Below are 27,383 nucleotides of genomic sequence, written 5' to 3'. Positions count from 1 at the left end.
AAAATTTTAGCATGTAATTCTTTATATATTTGCACAAGGAATTTATGGGGAATATTCATTCGAAATATATAACCCACAGCCTTGGCCTGCATATTTGCATTCATTAGCAGTCTTAAATTTTGTCAACATTTCAGTAGAAATTTCAGATTTCAAGATGGTTCAAAATGAAATTGAATTTCTGTTTCTTTTTCTTTTCTTTAATATTTTCAGCTGAAATTCCAAAAAATTTGGGAATTTCGACAAAAAATTTTAGGAATACCAGCCAAAAATTCAAAAATTTAAAATAAAATATTAAAAACTGAACAAAAGGAGCAAAATTTGAGTTTTTTTTTTCTAAATTATTTGCAATCATATATTTTAATATTTCCCAAAATTTCATTCATAATTTCCATATTTATTATATGTTTATGGTATTTCTTTAAAGTGAAATTGAAATTTTTGTCAAAATTTCTGCCAATTGACCTTCAAATTTTTTGTTGAAATCAAAATTTTAGCCCTTGCTCACCAGCAAGAACAAAAAAAAATAATCAACATATGATTAACATGCGGAAGATTTTGATTGATAAATTTCCTAATATAAAAGTTTAAAAAAAAAAGAAAAAAAACTGAAGCTATGCCAGAAAATATCAAAATTAAATAAACAAACAAAAGATTAGGTAATAATAATCAAGAAATGCATAAAGATGGTAAAATGTAACTCCATACAATAAATACATAAAGGCAGTAAAACGTAACTGACCATTCTCACTGTAGACTTTTGACCACTTGGTAGTGTTATCGTATGAGGTCCTATTCCATGGCAGCACTCATGGCAAATTGTGTGAGTGAAGAAAGATTCAAAGTCTATATGTTCTCGTTGTTCCATTGCAATACAAACATCAGCTATCGGCTGAAGGATATGCTCAAACCTGGTTAGGATATAAAGGTCTAAATTTTTAAAATTCTTTTCAGAGTTCAAATGATGAAAAAAAAAAACTGCAATAAAGTAAAAAATGGATATTAGCTCAACAGATCATGCAAGAATATAATGATCATAGATGCCAAGCAAAAGAAAAATGTAATGGTCATAAATATTTTGAGGAAAGGAATATACTTTGCCTCTGAAACATTTTTAAGTATGACCATTGATGTTCCTCGATCTTTTACTATACGTTCATCATTTGGTAAATTGAATGCAACAGTTTGTGGACCCTTCACATCCTGAGAAAAAAATATTCCACTTATCAATCTAGGTAACTTGATATTCCTAGCCGTGCTTGCTTGATTTATAACCATGGGAAGATGGTGAATTCTTACAAGGATCTGAATGGATAAAGAGCAAACTTAAGTATATTGAATAAAAATGTATACATTTCTGAGAAGTAAAACATAGCTTACACTCTAAAATCGATCGTGTTAACAGTACTTCTCTTCCTTTCAACTATATAAATCATGGTTATTAACCCAGATCGGACAGGTTGGTCAGACCATGTTTGACCGGACACAGTGGCTTGGCCGGTCCGGACATGGAAAAGAACTGGATTTTTTCAGAACTAGAGTCAACTCGACCAACTCGGTAACTCAGCCTAAACCGCTCAAACTCAGTGGGTCAGCCAGGTTGATCTACTAAGCGAAGCATGTTAAAATGAAGAATTGATGGCACAAGCAGGAATTGAAAGCTGCATGTTAAGGAACGCAGCGTGCCACCAGGAAACCAATGCTTGGTTTTTGTTATAAAACAGGATATATTTATTATATTTGAATACTTGCCTTGTTTTTTTTTATATTTTTTATTTATAAAAATAAATCATTAGACCAATATTTATATGAAATTATTTTATATAAATAGGTATGTATACAGTATAAAAATTATATAATATTTTATAATAAAATTACCAGTTCAACTACCATCTTGACCCACTGGTCCAATCAGTCTGACCAACCTGGTGACCTCACCAGATTGGTCATGGGTCCGGGTTTTAAAACTATGATATAAATAGAAAAAATGTTTAAGAATATTTTTATAGAGTTTCTCCTAGTGATCCATGCGTGAATATGGGATGTATTATAAATTTATAAGGGAGAAGAAAATCTGATCTTAACTACAGATGCTGAGTAATGAGACTAGCTGAATAACCTCTGACAGGAGATTACAATGCCTTGCAAAAAGCAAAAAATTTTGGTTTGAGAAAGAAGTAAGAGATTCAAAAGCCTTCACTAGCAGCTTCTTATAGCTAGTGCAAAAGGTCAGTTTGTAAACCTCATTTGCCTTGCTAATAAGCCAAGTGCAAGCTATGAAAAAAAAAAATAGCAGGATATGTTTTCAAAGTGAACTTACCCCTGCATTATAAAGAAGCTGAATGACACGAATAGGAGCAGCAATGACATCTTTTGACTTGTAATCATTGTCCATGGGAAGATTTTGCTCCAGAAGCTAGAGCAATACAACTATTAGAAACAAATAGAATGTTTTTTAAATTGTCAGAAATTAGATTGAGGATGCCTCTGGAAAAATACCTGTAAATGATCACCAAAGAGTTTTACTTGAGCCGTTGCATTGTCATCCCGGACTCCAATGAATGCTTCAAATGTAGCCTATGAAATGTGTAACAGTGTAATACAGCTAAGAAGCCAGATATACCACCTCAAAACAAGAGTATCATATAATAAAAACACAATGGATTTCACATGGATTTTTCTCTATATATTGGTGTAGATAGTACATGCATGAGAGAGAGAGAGAGAGAGAGAGAGAGAGAATGCAAAGTGTTACTCACCCCATGGATAAAATATGGACACCACATTGCACACTGACTGGTTATGAGAATACAAGTGTATGCAGCTCATCAAGAATGATAGGACAGCTATGTTTTGCTGTTGCTTTTTTCCTTCATTTTCATTTAACCTTTCGTCCAGGAGCACATATATCTCCATTTCTCATCATTATTGGCAATGTTGCTTCTTGATGCTTTCATTTTCATAGGAATCTTATAGTTAGGATGGCAGAAAAGTTTTCCTTGCTTCTTATCTTGTTAGATTCCTATCAGTTTTCTCATAATGGGAATGTTAGCATTTGTTGTTTGGATATTTCTGGTGTTTTCTCTTGTAATTCCTTTTATTCTCATCTTATTCAAATTCTCAATCTTTTCCTCTTGATAACCATTCTAAAATTCCTTCAAGGGTTAAGGCTTTTGTATCCTTAACAGATTTAACACCATAAATCTGCAGTAGATTAGAATACCTCATATAGCTCTATCTCCTAATGTGTGTCATGTGCTATGTTAGTAGCAGAGATCATGCTCATCATCTTCTTAACCGTCCAGTGGCTTGACTTTTATGGAACAGGCTTTTTGGACCATTAAATGAGTCTCAGGTATGTTCTAATTCTTTAAAGGCATTTTTAATTGATCGATTTAGTGATTTTAGAGGCTTTGGTAGGAGGACTTTGTGGTGGTCTCCAGGGTCTGCCATTCTATGGGCTCATTGCTTTAGCAAAATGGTTGCGTTTCACAAGCTGAGATGTATTGTTGAGTATTAATAATGATGTCACCTGTGAATGCATAGTGGGTGAGCAAGTACCTATGAAGTGCAAAGTTTCCCAATAGGGCTGTCTCTGGGTAAAATTTTAATTGTAAATGTTGTAAGTTTTAAATAATACTGCCCCAGTCCTGAGTCTTTAAAAAAAATTTAATTATAGTAAATACAGTTCTTAGACTCAAGCAAATTGCCATGTGCAGAATATTAATAACAACGGCCATATGTGGAGTATTATTAATAATGATGGCCATGTGTGAATGGCCATTTGTGCTGACATATTGGTTTCTTAAAATTTTCTCCCACGGTATTCCACATCTCATAAACCAAGTGCAGAGTTGGGGTATCTTTGTCCTACATCCTTCACATCTCATAGATGGGCTCATAGGAAAAATGTAGTCAATTTTATCCCACCACAAATCATCCCACACTTTTTCCTTTACAGATTGTGTTTTTTCCACATCGTCTTCTCAATAGCAAATCCACTTTTCACTAATCACTATTGCTTAAAGCCTGTGTTTTACCTTTTAAGTCTTTTTTAAGCATAGCAACCATGGAAGCGAAGGCTGTCCTGGCAATCATGAACATCTTTGAACTCACAAATTCATTGAAGATAGCCAATCTCATGGAGCAATTCATAATATAATTTTTTTATTATTGTATCCACCAGCACAATTATTATCTAATGACATTCTTCAAAATACTATTTAGTTCACCTCTGCATGTTTTGCTACACAAATGTTCTTCAAGGCCAAACTGAGAGTGACAACAGCGTATGCTATCCAAATGTCGGCATACATACTTCCAAAACAATGATTATCCAACAACTTTTCAACATGTGCCCTCTCCTTTTGAGTATAGTAGTTCTTAATAAATTATAACCAGGAGGCAAACAACCAGAGATATAGTTGTTTGCAGCTAAGCAGTGGGAACTTACACAGTAAGGATTCCAAGCCAATTCAAATGACAAGGCAGAAAAACAAAACATCCCATCAATCTGTAGACAGTTCCTGGAATTGAACGTCAAAAGCTTTCTCTACAGTTGCATTGCCAGCATCATTTCTCTAAAGCTCATAACCTTCCCTTCTAAATCAAATTTTGACCATACGTGCTTCAGAACTTTTGACTCCAGATGTTGAGCCTTGACTAGAAGATGCTATATTGACATGCTTGGCCATGGAATTTTTCTTCCTCAACTCAGCTTGTTCCAGTAATACATTCATCTATTCAGGATGCTCAAATTGATTTTGGGAAGAACCTGAATGCCAACACCTGATACTTCAGCAAATAAGCTTTTTCTCATTATGTTCCTTTGATGTTCTTGCAATAGTTGCACATTAAAGGATACATTCTATTCAGCCTTGAATTCAAGATTCCCTACTCTATTTACATATTGCCAAAAAAGAGGTGTAAAATTTTCTTGTTCATTACTTGCCCCACTACACAAAGGTATAAGTTTGGAGAGTTTTTCCTTCATACCTACTGTAGGAAGAAAACAGAAAATGAGAATTAGGAGTAAACTTAATTGCCTAAAAAACTCATCAAGGTTTTCACATAAAATCCAGAAAAAAACACTATTGCTTTTTGTTAAAGAAAACTGCAAAATAGAGAAAGAAGAAACCTAAAAAAAAAGTGTGGGCTGTGGCCAACTAAGTTATCAAAGAATGAAAGAAATTGTTTCTTTAGAAACGTCACTAGCAAGCACTACATAATTTAATTTGAAAAGTTTCTTTAACTTCAAATTATTTCTTAGATATAGACATACTATGACATGCCAGGTTATGGCATAATGCAAAAGCATGAAAACAAAGGTTCATGACTTCATAAGGAATTGCTGATTAAAGACAAAAATTGGATTCATACTTTCATCCTTGATGGCTTCAAAGTTCAAAGCAGATGCATATTTTTTTTTTTTTGAAAGAAAACTGGGTTGAGGGTTCCAACTTTCCAAGCTTCCAGAAGCTGCAGTTGCAGACCCGCAGGCTTCCAGCAGTTCCAAGCTTCTTGTGAGAACAGCTGCAGAAGAAAGGAATGTAGATTTGTGCCTATGTTGATGATTCTAAGCTTTTAGCAGTTGCAGGCTTGAAAGTTGCGGAGTTCTTTGCTTTTCTTGGTGGTGGCTAGGCCAACATGCACAAGCAAGTAGGCAACTTATGTAGAATCATAGGAAGTTCAAAAAATTTGGAATTGAAAGAAGGTAAGTTGAAGGTTTTTTGAGAAGAAGAATAACTATTCTTGTTAAATTTCTAGAGACACGATTACAAGATAAATAGTAGAGGAAAGCCACGAAATTAGGAAGGCCACAAAATCAGCAAATCAAATCGCCACAAAATCAGCAAATCAAATCAGCAGATCTCTAGGCTAGAAAACAAGAAACAGAAACTACTAGAATCTGAAATAGTAATTTCAGATTTTATTTGCAAAAAAAAGAATTTCCTAATTTATTCCCTAGAAATCCGACCCCCTCCCCCCCACCTCAAGTTGGAGTGTAGATATCTATCATGCCCAACTTGCTTACAAAGAGCTCAAAACTAGGTCTGAAAAGTCCTTTGGTGAAGATATTGGCTATTTGTTGAGTAGTAGGAACAAAAGGCATGCAAACAGTTCCAATATCAATATTCTCTTCTATGAAGTGTCTATCAATCTCTACATGCTTCATGCGATCATGTTGTACCGGATTTTGAGCAATACTTATGGCAGCTTTTTTGTCACAATACAACTTCATTGGCATGTTCACCGGCATCTGCAGCTCTTCAAGAATTCTCTTCAGCCATAGCATCTCACAAACTCCGTTAGCCATAGCCCTATATTCTGCCTTAGAACTGCTCCTTGCAACCACATTCTGTTTCTTGCTTTGCCATGTGACCACATTTCCCCAGACATAAGTACAACATCTTGACGTGGATCTCCTGTCAATAACCAACCTGCATCAGTGTATGCCTTTATGTTCTGCTGTGTGTTCTTCTGGAAAAGTAAACCCTAGCCTGGTGTACTTTTCAAGTATCTGAGAATCCGATAAACTGCTTCAAGATGTTTCTCGTAGGGTGAATGCATAAACTGGCTTGCCAAACTCAAAACAAAGGCAATATCGGGTCATGTATGTGATAAGTAAATTAACTTTCCCACCAACTTTTGATACCGAGTTGTATTCACTGGATCACCTTCCTTGTCATCTCCAAGTTTCTGATTGGGATCTATTGGAGTGTCTACTGGCCTACAACCGCTCATCCCAGTCTCCTTAAGGAGGTCAAGGACATACTTCCATTGGGAGACAACAATCCCTTTCTTCGACCAAGCAACCTCCATTCCAAGGAAATACCTTATAGATCCTAAGTCCCTGATCTCAAATGTTGATGAGAGGGAAGTCTTCAATCAGTTCATATCAAGTACATCATCTCTAGTGAGAATTATGTCGTCTACATACACAATCAGTTTCGCTATCTTCCCCTCCTATGAATGTCTTATAAACATCATATGATCACCTTGCCCTTGAGTATACCCCTGACTTTTAACAAACTGAGTGAATTTCTCAAACCAGGCTTTTGGTGATTGTTTTAACCCATATAAGCACTTCTTCAGTCTACACACCTTTGTTCCAAAATTTTCACCAAATCCTAGAGGTGCATCCATGTACACTTCTTCCTCCAAGTCTCCATTGAGAAATGCATTTTTTACATCAAACTATTGCAAAGGCCAGTCACGATTAGCTGCAAGTGACAAAAGAACTCTTACAGAGTTTAGCTTTGAGACTGGGGTGTTTGTCTCCAAGTAATCAATGCTATAGGTCTGAGTGAATCCCTTGGTGACCAATCGAGCTTTATACCGATTCTAAAGGACCATAAGATTTATACTTGATTGTAAACACCCATTTGCACCCTATAGTAGTCTTTCCTCTTGGTAGATCAACTATTTCCCATGTGCCATTTTTTTCAAGAGCTTTCATCTCCTTGAAGACAGCCTCCTTCCACTTAGGAACTTTTAGAGCATTCTGCACAGTAATAGGAATCTCCATACAAGACAATTGTGAGGTAAAAGCACGAAAAACATGTGAGAGATTTTCATATGACACATAATTGGACAATGGATGTTGGGTGCAAGACCTCACACTCTTCCGGATAGCAATGGGAAGTTTAGAATCATCGAACTCGGGATTGGAACCAAACTCGGGTTTAGAACTAGAGGACTTAGAACTCGAAGATGAAATGGACTGAACATGAGGTAAAGGCTCGATGAGGACATTACCTGGAGGGTTTATGAATTCTAGACAGTGTAAAGGATTGGAAGACCCATTCTTTCGAGTTTTCCTCTGTCTAAGTAGACAATGTCAAATGGTACCAACCTTGTGATGCTTTTTTGTTTCTCCTTTGTTAGTCATTATAGGATCTTGAACATCATGAGGTGGCACTATGGGAGGACCTACCTTTTCAGTATCTAAAAACCTCGACCCACTTTCTCTTAGTATAATAAAGCTCTGGTTTTCAGGTTGAATAATCAAAGTTGGAGAATGATCATTTTGCGAGTCTTCAGTTTCGAAAAAATCATGAAACACAACGGAATCTTTGTTTTGGTTCCCCCCCTGAAGATGAGGCGTAAAATAGGGATGTAATTCAAAGAATGTAACATCCATGGTAACCAACATTTTTTTGGAAATGGGTTCAAAACATTTATACCCCTTTTGAGTGGGAGCATAACCAACAAACACACATTTTGTGGTATGAACAAAAGCGGTACAACCAAATATCTTTAGTGGTAAAGAAGAAGAAAGCTGATTTGTTGGATAAAACTCATGAAAAACATCAAAGGTGTTTCAAAGCTTAAAACCTTATTAGGTGTTCTATTTATGAGATATGTAGCAATAAGAATGGTTTCAACCGAAAGATATTTAGGTACCAGATTGGTAAAAAGCAATGTCCGAGCTACTTCCAAACAGTGTTTGTTTTTTCTTTCAGCCAAACCATTTTGTTGCGAAGTGTCGACACAAAAGCTTTGATGAACAATTCATTTTTCAATAAAAAATTGGCCCAAAATGTTTTTGAAATATTCTCGACCATTATCACTCCGCAATATTTGAATTTTTTTTAAAATTGTGTTTATACAATGGTGTAAAAATTTTTGAAAATTGTTTCCACTTCAGATTTTTCTTTCAACAAATAAATCCAACTTAATCTCATGTGATCATCAATAAAGGTCACAAACCATTTTTTGCCAGAATACGTAGATGTTCTACATCAGCCCCAAATATCACTATGAATCACAGTAAAAGGTGTAGTTGGTATGTAGGGTTGGGTGGAAAAGGATGCACAATGATGTTTAGCAAACTGACAAACTTCACATTGAAAAGAAGATGGACTTTTATTTCGAAATAAATTGGGCAACAAGTATTTTAAATATTGAAAACTAGGATAGCCTAACCTATAATGACATAACATCATATCATTATCTTTGATAACAGAAACAGAATTTAAGCAAGTACTTTGACATTGTCTACTCGAGTTAGGTTGTAATCAGAATGAATGATTTCTGTATTTCTTGATTTCATTTTGTACAATCACAACTCTCTATAAATAATACAAACCGTATATCAGAAGGGAAAGAATTGCCTAAAATAGGAGCATGAAATCTGCCCAAGTATTAGGCTAGAATCCCTATACAATCTCGGGTATCATTGACCCATTATTCTTGGGATTTCTAATAATCCTCAGCAAATCTACACTCACCCTCAAGTTGGATCATAAATGTTGACCATATCTAACTTGTATGTGAAATCATCAAAACTTTGTCAAGGTAGTCCTTTGGTGAAGATGTCGGTTGTTTGTTTTTTGGTAGGAACATAAGTCATGCAAATGGTTCCTTCTTCAACCTCTTCCTTGATAAAGTGTCTGTCCATTTCTACATGTTTGGTCCTGTCATGCTGGAATGGATTGAGAGAGATGTTAATGGCTTCTTTGTTGTCACAGTAGAGTTTGATAGGGAACTTTACCGTGACATGAAACTCCTCCAAGAGTTTTCGTAACCACAGTCCTTCACATAGTCCTTGCGCCACTGCTCTAAACTTTGCTTAAACACTACTTCTGATCACAACGTTCTATTTTTTGCTTCTCCAAGTCACCAAGTTTCCCCATACAAAGGTGCAATACCCGGAAGTGGACCTCTATCTTCTACTGATCCTGCCTAATCAGCATCTGTGTAGACTTCTATTTCTTTGCTTTCACATTTTTTCAAAGAATAGTCCTTTGCCTGGAGATCCCTTGAGTATCTAAGAATCCTGTACACTGCTTCTAGGTGACTTTCCCTTGGTGAATGCATGTGTTGACTCACCACACTTACTACAAATGCAATGTCGGGTCTAGTGTGCGATAAGTAAATTCGTTTGCCAACTAATCTCTGATACCTTTCTCTTTCAATAGGTTTTCCGATGTCTTCTCTTCTTTTTCCTGATTCAATGGGGGTATCGCTTCATTTGCACCCAAGCATGCCAGTTTCAATTAGGAGGTCTAGGACATACTTCCTCCAAGAAACACTGATTCCCTTCTTTGATCTAGAAACTTCCATCCCCAAAAGATACTGCATTTGTCCCAAATATTTTACCTCAAACTCAGTGGCCAAGACTTTCTTCAACCTGCCCATCTCTGCTATGTTGTCTCTAGTTAGGATGATGCCATCGACATATACAATCAGAATTGTATTCTTCCCATCTTCATACTGCCAGAAGAACATAGTATAGTCTGATTGTCCTTGTTGATATCCTTGGTTCCTAATCACCTTTGTAAATCTATCGAGCTAGGCTCTTGGAGATTGTATGAGTCCATACAAGGACTTTTTGAGTTTGCATACTCTGTTTTCTTCACCCCTTTTATAAAATTCTGGTGGTATCTTTATGAAGACTTCTTCTTCTAATTTTCCATTTAGAAAAGCATTCTTGATGTCAAGTTGCAGGAGTGGCCAATCCAGGTTGGTCAAGTTGTTGGAGTGGCCAATCCAGGTTGGCTACCAAGGCTAGGAGAACTCAAACAATATTCAGTTTTGCCACAGGTGCAAAAGTCTCTGTGTAGTCAATGCCATAGGTTTGAGTAAACACTTTTGCAACAAGGCGGGCTTTGTACCATTCCACTGTCCCATCAGCTTTGTATTTCACAATAAACACCCATTTGCAGCCCACTGGTTTCTTCCCTCTCGGTAGATTCATCACATCCCACGTTCCATTTTTTTCCAAGGCCCTTATTTCCTCAATAACTACCTCTCACCATTCAGGGATCTCAAGGGCTTCCTGAATATTCTTTGGAATTTTTATCCTATCAAGGTTAAAGGTAAAAGCACGACACCCTGTAGACAAAGTATTGTAAGACATGAATTTGGAAATGGAATGGAGAGTACATGACTGAGTTTGTTTTCTGGGAGCAATGGGTAAATTGAGATTAGCTAGTGCAGGTTTATCAAAGGAGGACTCAAGATTACTTGAAGACATTACCTGATCAGGAGTGGATGAAGACTCATGGTTGCTAGGATCTATCACTGGTTCCAACTCTTTTGGGGCCTCAGGTATGTGATTCTCTGTGTCCTTTAATTTTGGCTTTCTTAAGTAGACAAGTATCTCCTTATTATATTTTTTTCCTGCATCTCTCCCTAAATTCAAGTTTTCTTCTGTATTTGGCAGATTAGAAGCACTTTTCAAGAAAGGCTCAGTGTTTGGGACATGCTCAGGTTCAGTAATAAAGGTATTGAAGTCCCAAACTTGAGCTTCTTTACTACTCAAAGTCTCCCCCTAAAGCGAGGATTTTTGGAAGTAAGGAGTAGTTTCAAAGAAAGTAACATCAAGACTAACAAATACCCTTTTTGTTGCAAGATCATAACATTTGTACCCTTTTTGGGTAGGAGAATAGCCAAGAAAGACACACTTGAGGGCGCGTGGATCCAATTTATGTCGATGATGTACATGGACAAAAGCAGTACAACCAAACACTTTGAGAGAGAGATTTGAGCTGAGACGAGAGTTTGGAAAAGATGCCTAAAATTTTTGAAGAGGTGAGGCAAAAGAGAGAACTCAACTAGGCATTCTATTAATGAGATATGTAGCTATGAGAATGGCATCACCCCAAAACATTTTTGGCATATTGGTAGTAAACAGCAATGCACGAGCTACTTCAAGGATATGTTTGTTTTTTTGTTCGGCAACCCCATTTTGTTGGGAGGTGTCGACAGAGGAACTTTGATGAATTATTCCATGTTCTTGGAGATAATTTCCCAGAATACGATTAAAATATTCTGTGCCATTATCTATATGTTTAAATTTTTGTATGAAATTGTGCTTGAATCATGGAATGCAAATTGATAAACACAGAATGCACTTTAGTTTTGTCTTTTAACAAGTAGACCCAACAAATACGAGTGTGGTCATCAATAAAAGTAACAAACCATTTTGTGTGGGCACAATTGAGAGTGTTAGACGGGCCCCATACATCATTGTGAATCATAGTAAACAGTGAGCTTGGTTTGTATTTGGACTTTGGGAAAGAAGTACGTTGGTATTTTGTAATTTCACAAATCTCACACTGAAAATCAAATGATGTTTTATTCGAACAAATGGAAGGAAATAACTGTCTCAAATATTGGAAATTAGGATGACCCATTCTAAAATGCCATAACAAAATATAACTATCCTTAGGAATAGATGCAGAATCACAGATAGCAATTTGACGTTGTTCATTCACATTAGCATCCTCAAAGTAGTAGAGTCCCTCACACTCCTTAGCAATGCCAATCGTCTTCCTCGATGATAGGTACTGAAAAACACATTGAGAGGGAAGAAATTTAGCAGAACAATTGGAATTCTTAGTTAACTAGGTAATGGATAGTAAGTTGCAAGATAAATTAGGAACATGAAGAATGGGCTCCAGCGTGATGGAGTTAGAGAGTCAGATATTCCCTCTGCCTGCGACAGATGAGAATAATCCATCTACAATTTTAACTTTCAAATTTCCAGCACAGGGTGAATATGATGAGAAAAGATGATAGGCATCGGACATGTGGTCAGAGGCACCATCAACAATCCAATGAGTTTTGGATCTAGAGGTTATACTCAAGGCTTGAAAAAAATTACCTCTTTGGGCTAAAGAACCCGAAGAAATATTTGTGGAAGACTAACCCACAGTTTGAAAGGTAGAGAACATCTTGTAGAGTTGTTCCAACTACTCAGAGCTAAATGCACCACTAGGATTGGAACTATTACTGCTTTTCTCCCCTTGAGGTCTCTTGGCTTGATTATCAATCGTGGCTTGGTAGCCCCATTTTTTGTTGCCTTGCCGTGGCTTCCAATCAGCTAGTTTCCCATGTATCTCCCAACACATCTCCTTAGTGTGGCCAGTTTTTCGACAGTGTTCACACTAGGGGCATCCCTTCTGTTGTCTTGAACTAGATCCTGGAAGAGTCCCCGGAGACACCAAGGCAAACATTTCTAGTCTAGTATGGTCAATAGAGACTGTCTCCTTCAGCATCACCTTACGCCTACTTTCTGTCTCCTTCAACATGACCTTACGCCTACTTTCTTCTCGTCTCACTTCTGAGAATACTTCGCGTGTTGATGGCAAGGGACGACGACACAGAATTTTTCCACGGACATCATCAAGGACCCGATTTAAACCAACAAGAAACTCAAAACACTCATTCATTTTCAAGGCGTTTTTTATATCGGACGCTACCTCCCAAGCATTCCCACTCTTCTTCGAAACTCAAATCGAGTTCCTACCAAAGAGCAGTCATCTCCATATAGTAATTCATAACATCCCTTTCTCCTTGCTTCATCTACCATAGTTGCATCTTAAGCACAAAGATTTGGGAGGAGTTCTCGGTGTCGGAGTAGGTCTCACAGATGGCATCCCAGACTTCCGTCGCCGACGGCAGGAAGAGATAAGTCCTCCCGATCGACGGCTTCATGGAGTTTACCAACTACGTCGTGACCACGGAGTTCTCTGATTTCCATTTCTGAAGGGCGGCAGCTTCGGTTGGGGCAGGCCTCTATGTCTTGCCAGTAAGAAATCCCAACTTTCCCTTGCCATCGATCACAAGTTTGATCGATTGTGCCCATTCTTGAAAATTCTTGCCATTCATCTTCTCCACAATGAGCTGGAAGGATGAGTTGTCGAGTCCTAATGAGCCCATGGTGGAGATAGCTTCGTTCTCACCCTCATGAGATTCAAAGGTCATCGAACCTCTACTTTGGCCAGCGGTTTCCGCCATTGATAGCTAGGTTTAATCTCCTAGATCTAATACCATGTAATCAAAATGAATGATTTCTATATTTCTTGAATTCATTTTGTACAATCACAACTCTCTAAAAATAATAAAAACCGTATATCAACAAGGAAAGAATTGCCTAAAATAGGAGCATGAAATCTGCCCAAGTATTAGTCTACAAAGGTCCATAGCCAAAATAATAGAGTCCATCTTTTTCCTTAGCACTGCCAATCATCCTCCCCATGGTCAATTCCTGAAACTCACAATAAGAAAAGTAGAAATTAGCTTGACATTGATGATCAGAGGTAATTTTACAAATGGACAACAAATATCAAGACAAATTGGGAATGTGGAGCACATCATGGAGAGTTAACAACGAAGTGAGTCTGAAAGTCCCTATCCTAGCAATTACCGAGAGTGAACCATCTGCAATTTTGACCTTTTTATTGCCTGCACACAAACTTTAGAATGAGAAAATTTTGGAGCAACCGGTCATATGATCAATTGAGCTAGAATCAATTATCCAAGAATGAACAAAGTTGGGAATAACACCTAAAAATGCAGTAGCAAAAGAGTTACCCTTCTGTACCAAAGAACAAGAAGAGAGTTAAGGAGAGTTTTGGAGATTGAAACAATTTGTACAGGCGCTTTAATTGCTCCTTGGTAAAAGGGACTGCATCAGAGTTGGTAGAAGGCTCCTGAGTGTCTTCAGTAGTGGCTTGGTAGGCGTGACTATCACGTTTGGATTTTGGCCTCCAATTTGCTGGTTTACCATAAAGCTTCCAACACATCTCCTTTGTATGCCACATTTTTTTGCAAGGCTCGCACCACAGTTTCTTATGCCCATCGTTGTCGGAATCAACACCTTTTGACACAAGAGCAGAGCTCCCAGGTTCCAGGTTGAAACTAGGTCCGGTGTTGCGCAACATGATTTTTCTCCTTGACTCCTCATGTCTAACTTTAGAAAAAGCTTCCCCAATGGAGGGCAATGGCTTCCTGCCCAGAATGCGGCCTCAGACCTTGTCCAAAATCAATTAAGGCCGGCTAAAAACATGTAAACCCTGTCGTTTTCCACTCTTCTTGTAGTGAGCATGATCGTTCGAATTCTCCCAAACATCATCATTACATTGATCAAGTTTCTGCCTTAACGTTACCAATTCGGTGTAATAAGTAGTAACATCGCGATCATTCTGCTTGGATCTCCAGAGTCAAGTTTTCAACTTAAATATTTGAGAAGAATTCTCTAGGTCTGAATAAAGATCTCGAACGGCCTCCCAGACGTCTATAGCAGCGGGAAGAAATAGGTGAGGTTTTCCAATGGTAGGTTCCATGGAATTGATGAGCCAAGCAATAATAAGAGAATTTTCAGATTGCTATTTTTTTAGATTAAGGTCACCAGCAGCAGGTTACGATATTTCGCCGGTCAAATGCCCCATTTTGCCTCTACCATCGATCACCAATTTTACGGACTGAGCCCACTCAAGATAGTTGTGCCCATTGAGTTTTGTAATCGTGAGATAAAGGGCCGAATTCTGGGAATACTAATCGGAAAATACAAGCTTTGGAGGAATAGTGGGATTGGGCAGAATTGTTTCAGAAGTACCAGAAGAACCAGTAGGATTTCTTTGGGCGCCGGTCATTGCCGACTTATACAACATCATCAGAAAAAAAAAAAAAACAAAATAGAAAAAGAGCACGAGGCTCTGATACCATGAAGGTTTTTTAAGAAGAAGAATAACCATTTTTGTTAAATTTCAAGAGACGCGATTACAAGATAAATAGCAGAGGAAGGCCACCAAATTAGGAAAGCCACAAAATCAGCAAATCAAATCACACCACAAAATCAACAAATCAAATCAGCAAATCTTTAGGCTAGAAAACAAGAAACAGAAACTAGTAGAATCTAAAATAGTAATTTTAGATTTTTTTTTTTTTTTTGCAAAAAAAAAAAAAGAATTTCCCAATTTATTCCCTAGAAATCCAACATAAGTTTTTTTCTTTGCTTGGGTAATTTTATCAAAATTCCAATTGATTAAGGAAACATATCTCTTTATTCTAAAAAAAAAAAATCATTATCTCCTCAATTTTGATATTATCACAAATTGCCCCCCACTTTTTTTTTCATGATTTTAATAATGATTCCCATGTCGCAGAGTTGTAAAAACCAAAAAAAAAAAACTGAAACACCTTCCTGTTTGGAGTGTAGGTATTTTACAGATTAACATGTTATAGTAAAGTAAAACAAGTTGGTTACTCAGAATCAAATTCAGAGTAACTGCTTCACCCCAAATTCCCCTCTCACATTCTTCCTCTCTTAACGTTATTCCTCCTCTCTCTTCTCTCTCCTCCTCTTCCCTCCTGTAGCCATCTGAAATCAAAGAGCTCTTGATATTATTAATTACATCTCGTAAAAGCTCATTCAAATAGTATATAAGTGTAAGTGACTAAGTGTCCAAGTTAGTTGACAGAATATTGAAACTGATTTTTAAAGAGTTGATTAGTGTCTAGCACTTTGATGTTTTCAGCACTAAATTTGTAGTTGTAAAAAGGAAGTATTCTTTACGCTTCCGAAAGAGCTTGGTATCTTTATTACCAAATGGAGCTAACTTGACATTACACCCATCAAATGGACAGAATACATACTCACATTCAATACAAATATCGACAGTTTGTCACAAATGATGTTCTGATTCAAACTAGCACAATATATAATTCAAAGCAGGAAAAAAAGTCATAAAATAGTACCTTATACCCAAAAATTGCATCTTCATATGTCTCATAAGGTCCAATAGTAACATCCAGTTTCGAATCCTACAAGAGAAAGCAAGAGAGAGAACATCAACAAAAAATTCCCACTCTCAACATATGCAAAAAAGAATGAACCAAGTTCCTAGATTTCATCTTAGCTGACTATATAATTCTTTTTCTTGTTAGATGACAGGAGGTTTTTTTACAATATTCTCACTCTTCTGCAGGACTTTGAGCTAGTTTTAGGGCTTAAGATTAATGTAAGTAATTGTGATCTAGCAGCTATTAATTTAAGTCGTGAGGTGACTTCTAGGTCTTCTAGACTTGTGAGATGTGGGGTTTTGCAGAGGCCTTTGACTTACATGACTGGTTACTATAGTTATTTAGTATCATTGCTGTGTCAATAAGCATGAATTAGTAAAGGTAATTCGGTCATTGCAGTGTACTTGGCGTATATAATAAATAGGGGGAGAGACCTATCATTTTGATTAGGTCTTCCAAATTACCCAATTCTTCAACATGGTATCAGATTATGGTTTTGAGAACTAAACCCTAATTGCCATAGCCACCATCTAATTGAAGCCTAAAACCCTAAATTGGCTGCATGCTACCATCATAGTAGAATTGCCAGCACCACACAAAACCAGCCGGGAGCTGACAGAAAACCCAGCAGTAGGCAGAAAGTTTCTGAATATCACTGCTGTTTGAGAATCACAAGAACACCTCAAGATTTTGCCAAACCAGCCCCGTATGCAGCACAGAGCCTGCCGATATATTATTTTGTGGAATTCCATTGCCAGAGGAGGTACCACATGGCCCCACACACTGGCTAAAATCTGGAAGCTCCGACCCCATGTGCCAGCCGGTGATAGATTTTTTAGCACTCTTTTTGCTCCGATTTCTTCCCAAATGCCTTCAATACTTTTATACTCCATAAGACCAAGTTGTTGATCACGTCTTTTTTTAAAAGATCCTACCTTTTTGGTCATCCATTCGTGGCACTTTGTTAATGGTTGCTTGGTACCACTAGGGTTCTGTATTAGTTTCTTGGGGCTGTAGCAGAGATAAGCTAGTTCATTTGTAGCCCGTTCATGGTCCTTTCAGTTGTTTACCTTGTTTGTGGATGCTCTGGGTTATTTTGGTCATTGACTTTGCTCAGTGTTGATCTCATCTGTGACTGTGAGTGCTGGGATGGAATCAACAAACCGTAGAAGTATATTGTTCATAATCTGCTTCTGATATGCTACCATAGTCAAGGTTGTGTTTCTCTTGGGATGCATTTCATACATCTCAAAAGTATGTTTCACTTGTTCAGCCATTGGTTGACAGCGTACATTTACTGTTTCAAAGGAGGAGTATCCAAGGTCCCTGCAGCATTAGGCATCCAACAAACATCTCATTACATTGTATCCTAAAGCCTGCATGTCATCTGGTATCTATCCCGCTAGTCTTTGGGTTATCAATTCCACTGCCAATGACCATAATACAGGTGTAACCAACTTCTTTTCTGCTAGTATTCTAAAAATCTACCTCAGGTCATCCTTGCTGCAATTAAGGGGATAAGAACAGTAAATTCTACTCTCTCAATCTCACTTTCTCTTGTTTTGCACATTCCTAAATCCCCCTTCAGTCTCGTGTTTGTTAGTAAGATTACAAAGTCGCCAAATTGTTTTGTAACTCTCTTTCTTGATTCTATTTTTATTCATGATCCAAAGACAAGGAAGATGATTGGCACCGCAGGTGGACTTCAATATATTGAGCACTCTCACCTCCTATTTCCTGCAGTGCTCTAACTACACCACCTCAAATCCATTGTTGTCCTTGGTCATCCCTCTAGTTCCTAATTTCAGTTCTAAGTCTAATCTTGAGTGTCTCTTGTCAATTAGGAAAGCACCATCATGCTCTGTTTGCTTCTCGAATCAATAAGCAAGGGGTCAACCCTTTTATGTTAGTCCATTATGATGTTTGGGGTCCTAGTCATGTTGCGTCAAAGTTGGGGTTTCAACACTTTGTTACATTTGTCGATGATTGCTCTAGGATGACTTGGTCGTGTTTAATGAAAGATCACTATTTAATATTTTAGTGCCTTTTGTTCTTAAATAAAGGCTCAATTTCATGCACTAGGTTACTTCATAGTGACAATGCTAAGGAGGAATACCCAATTCATTACGTGTATGGTAACTCTGGTATGATCCAATGATTGTGCTTGTAGTCCACAACAAAATGGAGTTGCAAAGTAGAAAACAAACATATTTTCAAAGTCACTCATGTGCTATTGTATCAAATGAATGCCCCTAATTTTTTTGGAGTGATCCCTTGCTCTTGCATTTGATAAAATGCCTCACCTGTCCTTGGTGGTAAAATCCCATATTCAGTGATCTTTTAAAAGGCACCTTTGTTCTTGCTTCATCCTTGTATATTTGGTCGTGTGTACTTCATTCATTAGTTAAGTCTAGCAAGGATAACTTGGATCTTATGAAGACATTTTTTTTTTTTGGGACACTCTTGTACTCCAAAGGGATATTGATACTATAGCCCCACATTACATGTCACCTTCTTTGAGTCCCCTTCTCTGCCTAGCTTCCCAGATCCTGACCTATTATCTCTTCCCAATCCTCCTGCATCTTCATCCCATTTGGAGAGGTCTCTGATATCAGTCATATTTGCTCAATGACCCTCAATCGAATGGTCTTTTTCTTATATAGAAGTCATTTTCCCTAATTACAACTTCTCCTAACATTAAGCATTGACCCCTAATTTAGGAAAGATATTTACAAATTTATTTCCAAAATAACTATACAACAATTTATGGTAGGTTTAACAGATTTGTTTCCTAAATAAATGTAGAACAATCTATGGTATGTTTGTTGTCTATCCTATCCCCCCTCAAATTGATGTTGGTCGATCAAGAAACATCAATTTTCTAACAAGAAACTGATGACATAGTCATGTCATAGCTTTTCTGAAGACGTCTGCTATTTGAAGGTCGCTTGAGACATGTGGTAAAGAGATAACCCGAGTATCGACAATTTCCCGAATAGAATATCCACCCACCTAGATATGTTTGGTACACTCGTAATAGATAGGATTTATAGCGATCTGAATAGCACTCGTATTATCAGCATGAAGAGGAGTAAAAGTAGACTGAGGAAAACCTATTTCAGCAAGTAAGCCACGGAGCCACACAATCTCCAAGCAGGCTGCCGACATCACACGGTATTCTGACTCGGTCGAATATTTGGAAACACAATCCGGTTTCTTACTCTTCCAAGAGATAAGAGAATCACCAAGAAACATAAACCACCCGATGACAGACCGGCAAGTATCAGGACATCCTGCCCAATTAGCATCACTAAAAGCCACTAGGCAAAGAGGAGTACCAGTAGAGAAGAACAAGCCACGATGAGAGAAAACCTGAAGATATCGAATAATTCGGCGGACCACTGCATGATGAAGGTGGCAAGGAGATTGCATAAATTAACTGACTTGCTGGACAGCAAAGGAGATGTCAGACCATGTAATAGTGAGATAATTGAGACTACCAACTAACTATTGAAACACCGTGGGATCAGGAAGGATATCCCCCTCCTCACGTCGATACTTGACATTCACTTCCAAAGGGGTATCCATTGAATAGGAGTCCTACAAACTAGACAAGGAAATCAAGTCCTCTGTGTATTTATGTTGATGCAAGAGAACCCTCGATGAATCGGACTGAACTTCCAAATCGAGGAAATATCAGAGAGGATCGAAGATCCTTCATATAAAAGGAATCATGAAGATGCTGCTTGAGCTGATCAACGAGAGCAGAATCAGTCCCAGTGATGACAATGTCGTCGACATAAACTAGAAGAAGAACAATACCAACAGAAGCCGTACAAAGAAACAATGAGGAATCATACTGGCTTTAGATGAAAGAAAACCAAAGTAAGATAGCATGTAACTTATCAAACCAGGCCCGGGAAGCCTGTTTCAAACCATACAGAAAGCACTTCATCTTACACACATTCGACGTCGACGTCGACATCGAGCAGAGGCCAGGAGGAGGTGTCATGTAAACATCTTCCCGAAAATTACCGTGAAGACATGTGTTCTTCACATCCATCTGGCAAAGGGACCATCCCTGAGAGGTTGCAATGGCAATAATAGCACGCACAGTGGTCATTTTAGCGACAGGAGCAAAGGTCTCCTCATAGTCAACCCCATACTCCTGGCGGTTACCAAGGGCAACCAAACGAGCCTTATAACGGTCCACAAACCCATCAGACCGAAGTTTCACAGAAAATACCCACTTACACCCAATTAGCTTGATATGAGAAGGACAAGGGACCATGTCCCAAGTATGATTTTCTTGAAGAGCTTGAAGTTCTTCCTGCATAGCTTTTCTCCAACACTTATGTTTATCAACTTGTGAGTAGGAATTAGGAATCGACACAATTGACAAGGTAGCCGTAAAGGAGGTATGCGGGAAACCATACCTATCTGGTGGATAAGAAGCACGGCCAAATCGTCGAGGACGATGCAAAACAGGATCAGGATCAGGTGACAGATCAAACTCAGGAAGGGGTAGAGTTGGCCGACGGCATTCATACGCAAAACTAGGCTTGAAGCGTTCAATAGGGCATATCAAATCATCAAAGTGAGGAGGAACAGAAACTGCAGGAGATGATGTAAAAGATATAGGAAAGAAACATTGATGCCCAGAGAAAACAACATTACGAGATATATGAAATTTATTGGAAGAAGCATCATAGTAGACAAATCCTTTTTGAGATACGTTAATCCCATAAAGGCACATTTCACAGATTGCGCAGAGAGTTTGTGACATTGATGCGGAGGTAGATGCACAAAACAGACACAGGCAAAAGTGTGTAATTCAAGAAAGCTAGGGTGCTGTTTATGCAGACGATAGTATGGAGAGTCGAAATTTAGCACTTTAGAAGGCAACCTACTAATCAAATATACTACTGTAGCTAAATTGATTCTCAACATATGCTAGAAATGTTTTGAAAACAGCAAAGATTTTAGACTTATAGCGCAGAAAATATACCCAAGAATATGGACTATAGTCATCTATAAATGTCACAAAATATTTATAATGAGCATGAGAAATGACAGGAGTAATGCCCCTTACATCACTATGAACAAGGTCAAAGCATTTCCTTGCCCTACTCCCGGAAGAAGGGAAGGGAAGAATCTTACTTCTTCCGATTTTACATGTAGAACAAGCAAAAGACAAAGCATGAGGCAAAGAAGAATCTTTTTCTCCCAATGAACCAGAATTCAGCAAATGAGATAAAACAACATTGTTTGGATGGCCTAAATGTTTGTGCCATGCTTCACAATTATTGGAAACAGTAGTACAAGCCAAAGATATTATACTAGGAATGGAAAAGTATAATGGAAACAGTCTCCCAACTTTAGGCCCCTTCGCTATTGTCCTCCCCGACACCGGATCCTGCACATGACAACCATCACAAGAAAACTGAACATTATAATTATCATCCACTAACTGTCCAACCGAGATAAGACTCATAGAAAGCCCAGGTGATACAAAAATAGTAGTAAGTGATGGTGCGATATCACCAACCCCAGTAATCGGTAAAAGATGGCCATTAGCAACTTGAATATTATAAGAACCAGTGTACTTATGAACATTGCTAAGCATATCAGGAGAACTGGTCAAGTGATTGGATGCAGTGGAATCAACAAACCTAGATTAAGAGGGTATAGTACCCTTACCTTGCAGCCTTAAAGTGGAAAATGCCGATACAATTATTTGCTGCTCCATTTCTGGTGTAAGGGCAGGTGTAGCAGCAGTGGAAGGTGACAATGGAGCGAGATTTTGAGTGCTGGTTACCCCATCTGAAGTGTGGCCAGTAGCAGTAGCATGATAAGCATTCATGGGTTGGTTTTGAGGACATGTTGGGCATTCTTTGATTATGTGCCCCTTCTGTTTACAGTAGCTGCAGAACTTTTTAGCACAATGGGCAGCAATATGCCCATAATTTTTGCAACTGTAGCACTGAACCGTACGCATGTCTCGACCCCTTCCCTTGCCTTGAGCAGCGTATGCAACAGCATTCTCTTGCGGAAGCAAAGACCGAGTAAGAAGACATTGTTCCTCTCGAAGAAGTGCTCCAAAACACACGTCAAGAGATGGTGAAGGATCCCTGTGCATCAGGTTGGAGGGAATAGACTCGAATTCTGGCCTTAGTTTCATTAAAAACTGGTCTCTTTTGCTAGCTTCATGGACTGCTTGAACAGCAGAGAGAGACTTGGCCGACATGTTGGCATACACAATGTCAGAAAACTCAGCCCAAAGATTATGAAAACCACAGAAATATTCCTGGACAGAGAGTGTACCTCGGGAATAGGCAGCAAGACCAGTTTCCAACTGAAATCACCGGGCGGAATGATCTTGATGATAGACCATTTTCAAGTACTCCCACATCGATTTAGCCGTCTTGTGAGGCCTTAAATTGAGCATAAGCAGTGGATCAACAGACCCAGGAATCCAAGTCATCATACGAGCATCTTTCACCTTCCATTGAACCAACTTAATAGGATCAGTAGGTGCGGGATCACTCCCATAAACAAGACACCACAACTCCTTTCCCATGAAAAAAAGTTGAAACTGAAACTCCCAGGCAGCATACTTCTTCCTTGTAAACCGAGTTTGAAAGACTTCTAAGTTGGAGTTGTTAGCCATGACTAGAATCTCTTGAAATTCACCAAAAAACTGCAAACCAGAACCCGAACCCAAGAAACCAGAAAACCAGAGCCTAGAACCACGAAAATTGGACCAAAGACAAGGTTGATTCAGAGAGTGGCTCTGATACCATGTCAGATTTGCTCAATGACCCTCAATCGAGTGGTCCTTTTCTTATATAGAAGTCATTTTCCCTAATTACAATATATCCCTAAATTACAATATCTAATAATTACATCATCTCCTAACCTTAAGCATTGACCCCTAATTCAGGAAAGATACTAACAGATCTGTTTCCTAAATAACTATACAACAATTTATGGTAGTTTGACAGATTTGTTTCCTAAATAAATGTAGAACAATTTATGGTAAGTTTATTGTCCATCCTACTAACAATATCTCGCGTGTGTGTGTGTGTGGACAAATATATATTGGTCTGGTCACCTTGAGAAGATCTCAAATATTGTGTTTTTGTTGGTGGTGACTTGGTATATTGGAAAAGAAAGAAACAAATTGTGGTCCGGTTGAGTATTGAGTTAGTGTATCATGCCATGGCCTCCACTACATGTGAGCTTATTTGGCTAAATAACATGTTAGAAAGACTTGTTTTTCAGCATTCGCAGCCTATGGACTTGATGTGTGATAATCAAGTTGCTGTTCATATTGCCTCTAACCCAATCTTCTATGAGCGGATTAACTACATTGAAGTTGATTGTCACTTTGTTCAAGATGAACTTGTGCAAAATCTCATTACAAAGACTTGAAATCCAACTTCTTGATTTATTCACTGTAGCCTTGGGGGCTGCCCAGGGTAAATCTAATTGTAACAAGTTGGGAGCATATGATATCTAAGCTCCAGCATGAGGGGGAGAGTTACTAGTTACTGTAGTTATTTATTATTATTGCTGAGTGTTATTGCTTTGCTAGTAAGTGTGAGTAAGTGCAAGAGTTAGTAAGGGTAATACAGGCATTGTCATGTACTTGGCATATATCATAAATAGAGGGATAGGCCTATCATTGTGATTAGGTCTTCCAATTTACCCAATTCTTCAACAAATTATTTAGGAGTCCCTTTAGTCAAAAACTTCTAAGGTTTTCAGATCCGACAATCACTAAAGTTTCTAAATGTCTCAATGGGTGGAAGGGTGTACTTTTTTCTCAAGGGGTCACATTACTTTAATTCAAGCATGACTTCCTTCGTTCGCTTTGTATTTCGTATCTTTTTTTAAGATTCTAGCAGGGGTGGTCTGTAAGCTCGATTAGGATTATGCAACATTTTCTTTTTCAAAGATGGGTGAGAAGGGGGATCATCTTTTGAGTTGTGAGATAGTTGGAAGGTCTAGGGAGGAGGGGGCTAGGGTCTTGGTAATTGGTATCTAAAAACATTGTTTTGGTGGGCAAATGGTCATGGTAGTTTCCTTTGGAAACTGATTCTCTTTGGCATAGGCTTCTTAGAAGTAAATTTGGTTTGTAGGATAATGGATGGGATGCTAATATTATAGCTATAATTTTGCATGTAAGCCCTTCGAAGGAGAATGCAGCAAATACTTGGACTTCTCTTTTGTGTTAATATACAAACACACTGCCTGAGACCACAACAAATGCTTGAATTATCCAACCAGTGATGTGGTCGTTAATACTATGAGCCAAAGATCTTTCCATAGATTCCATTAGAACCACACCAAATACACTACAATCAGCACAAGCCAGTATCAGGAATGAACACAGCAACAATGCGGAATCAAGCAGCACAAACTAGCATAGAACATCACTATTCACTCCAGAACTTCAACAGCTTGAAAACTTCAAGAGACAGCTATAATCACAAAAATGAAGTTATAGTATCCTCTGAGAAATCACGGACATAAATAGTGTCTCACTCATTCAGTCAGCGTTAACCACACAGAACAAAGCAGGCCACACTTTAACTACGAAGAACAGGGAAGGCCACAATGAAGAAGCACCAAAGACACTTAAAACTGCAATGCGGGCACTGAATAAAAAACCTGGCAGCAGCTAGAAGCATATGCAGGCATGAAAACAGCAACGATAACATCATCACCAGTCAGAGGAAACATCAAAACAGCAACAGCGGTCTGCCAGGAATAGTAGGTTACTGTCTTTAAATGAGCAGACTACCACAAGCCAAAAAATACCCACAAAAGAGGTTGATGACTAAGAGATGGATAAGAAACATTAAAAAAATCTCAAAGCAGAAAAGAATCTCAACATTAAGAGTCGACAAGGGAGAGAAAATAAGAGGAAAAGAAGGGCTATCACTGCATCAGATTAATCAGGTTCAGAGAAGTTTATTACTCTGGTACCATGTTGTAAATCTGAGGTAAATTAAAGAATGAAGAAAATACAACACCTAGGATTAGGGATGGAGAAGAGAAAAGAAGAAAGGAGGAAACCCCAATCGGCTGTTTCCTGGCGCATATGTACAGCTCCAACCAGTGTTTTGTTTCTTAATACTATTAGCTGAAGATCTCTTTGTAGAATCTGTTAGAACCACACCAAATACACTACAATCAGCACACACCAGTATCAGGAATGAACACAAGATCATAATTCCATCACCAGTCTGAGAAAATATCAGAACAGCAACAGCAGTCTGCCAAGAATAGTAGGTTACTGTCTTTAAATGAGCAGACTAACACAAGCCAAAAAAATACCCACAAAAGTGGTTGATGACTGAGATGGATAGGAAACATAAAACAAATTTCAAAGCAGAAAAAAACTCTATATCAAGAGTCAACAAGGGAGAGAAAATAAGAGGAAAAGATGGGCTATAACTGTGTCAAATTAGTCAGGTTTAGAGAAGTTTATTGCTCTGGTACCATGTTGCAAGTCTGAGGCAAATTAAAGAATGAAGAAAATAAAGCACCTAGGATGAAAGGGAGAAACCCCAATCGGCTGTTTCCTGGAGCATATGTACAGCTCCAGGTTTGCTCTCTTATGTGTTAATAGTAAAAAAAAATGAAGGACAAAAATACCCTAAGATCTGCTCTCTGATATGTTAATAGTAAATAAACATGAAGGACAAAAATACCCTAAAATAACATACTCTCTTCTAAAGTACATCTATTGTAAAAAACTTATCCTAAATTATATCACGACATCATATGCACTAAAACTAGGTCACATTAAAACCATACATATCAACTTTTAACCATATTTCCTGTATACAAAAAACTGTGATTCTGTGCAGAACCCTCCAATAAACTGGAAATAAGGTTCTATTTTATCAATTAATGTACGTTTAATTAGTTTTAAAGAAATAAATCATATTTACACTCTTCCTGGCTTTTGAAGTGTTCCTTTCTTCATCTAACCTTTTTTCATTTTATTGATTTCTAAATTATCAAAGGGTGCCTTCGTGATAGTCCCTTCTATATCTAATTGCATAAAAGCACATCTAATCCTGTCTAAAGGGAGGGAATCAATAAGTACATGAGAGAGAAGGAACATTTAGCACTCAAACTGGATTTATTGATCCAATACCTTACTTAGTAGGACACCTACATTATGAACAAGAAATTATAAAATGATATCAATGCATTTGGCATTCTGTTTTCATGAAGAGCATCAAGAAAGTTATCATCCGACAAAAACACACAACTTTGCATTGCCAAAATCAAACTCACAGTAATATACAGATTCATCATTCATGAACATGGAAGATGTACTGACCAACTCCATCCAGGCAATATCAGACTCATAGTAGTCATTTGAAAGAAATGCATCAGCCTTGCTATGTAACAATCTTTTCAAACTGTACAAGGTAAGAAAGATTCCATTAGAAATCCACATAACCATCGGTCAACCATGAAAAATTAAGCAGCAACAAAAATAAATAAACAAATAACTAGCAAACATTTTACCTGGCTGAGCTGGTTATGTCCCCAGCTTTGTGCAGTAGTTCAGCAACTTTTGCGAGTAAAGGCTTATATTCTTCAGAGTATGGAACAGTATATAGGTCATAACTGGACCCAACCAAATGATTATTCCCACCAACTGTTCCATCTGATATTGAAGCAACCACACTGGATTCACTGTGCCTTCTAATCACATGGAAAAAGCCTGTTGCACTCTTTAGCTGATCCTCAGTTAGACTGCTCTTCCATAATTCAAATTCCTATGACAAAGAGCAAAACTTATGGGTTTCTCAGTGGACATG

At 37.9% G+C, this 27,383-nt stretch overlaps 1 protein-coding gene across 4 annotated transcripts in view; it reads right to left on the bottom strand.

Annotated features, from left to right (window-relative positions):
- The window catches only part of LOC131157054 (nudix hydrolase 3), a 136,847-nt gene that overhangs the window by 31,204 nt on the left and 78,260 nt on the right, over positions 1-27,383 (bottom strand). For all 4 annotated transcript variants that reach the window (XM_058110909.1, XM_058110910.1, XM_058110907.1 and 1 more), the window contains 7 exons: positions 27,088-27,341; positions 26,897-26,978; positions 16,489-16,554; positions 2,497-2,574; positions 2,318-2,413; positions 1,094-1,200; positions 740-908 (listed from right to left, as the gene is read on the bottom strand). In XM_058110909.1, coding sequence (XP_057966892.1) covers positions 740-908; positions 1,094-1,200; positions 2,318-2,413; positions 2,497-2,574; positions 16,489-16,554; positions 26,897-26,978; positions 27,088-27,341 — 852 coding nt within the window. The remainder of the gene's footprint in view (positions 1-739; positions 909-1,093; positions 1,201-2,317; positions 2,414-2,496; positions 2,575-16,488; positions 16,555-26,896; positions 26,979-27,087; positions 27,342-27,383) is intronic.

Source organism: Malania oleifera, chromosome 6 (genome assembly GCF_029873635.1).
Source record: "Malania oleifera isolate guangnan ecotype guangnan chromosome 6, ASM2987363v1, whole genome shotgun sequence".
NCBI classification, from domain to species: Eukaryota; Viridiplantae; Streptophyta; class Magnoliopsida; order Santalales; family Ximeniaceae; genus Malania; species Malania oleifera.
Note: the sequence above shows the minus strand (reverse complement) of the source record. Positions and strands in the feature narration are given on the sequence as shown.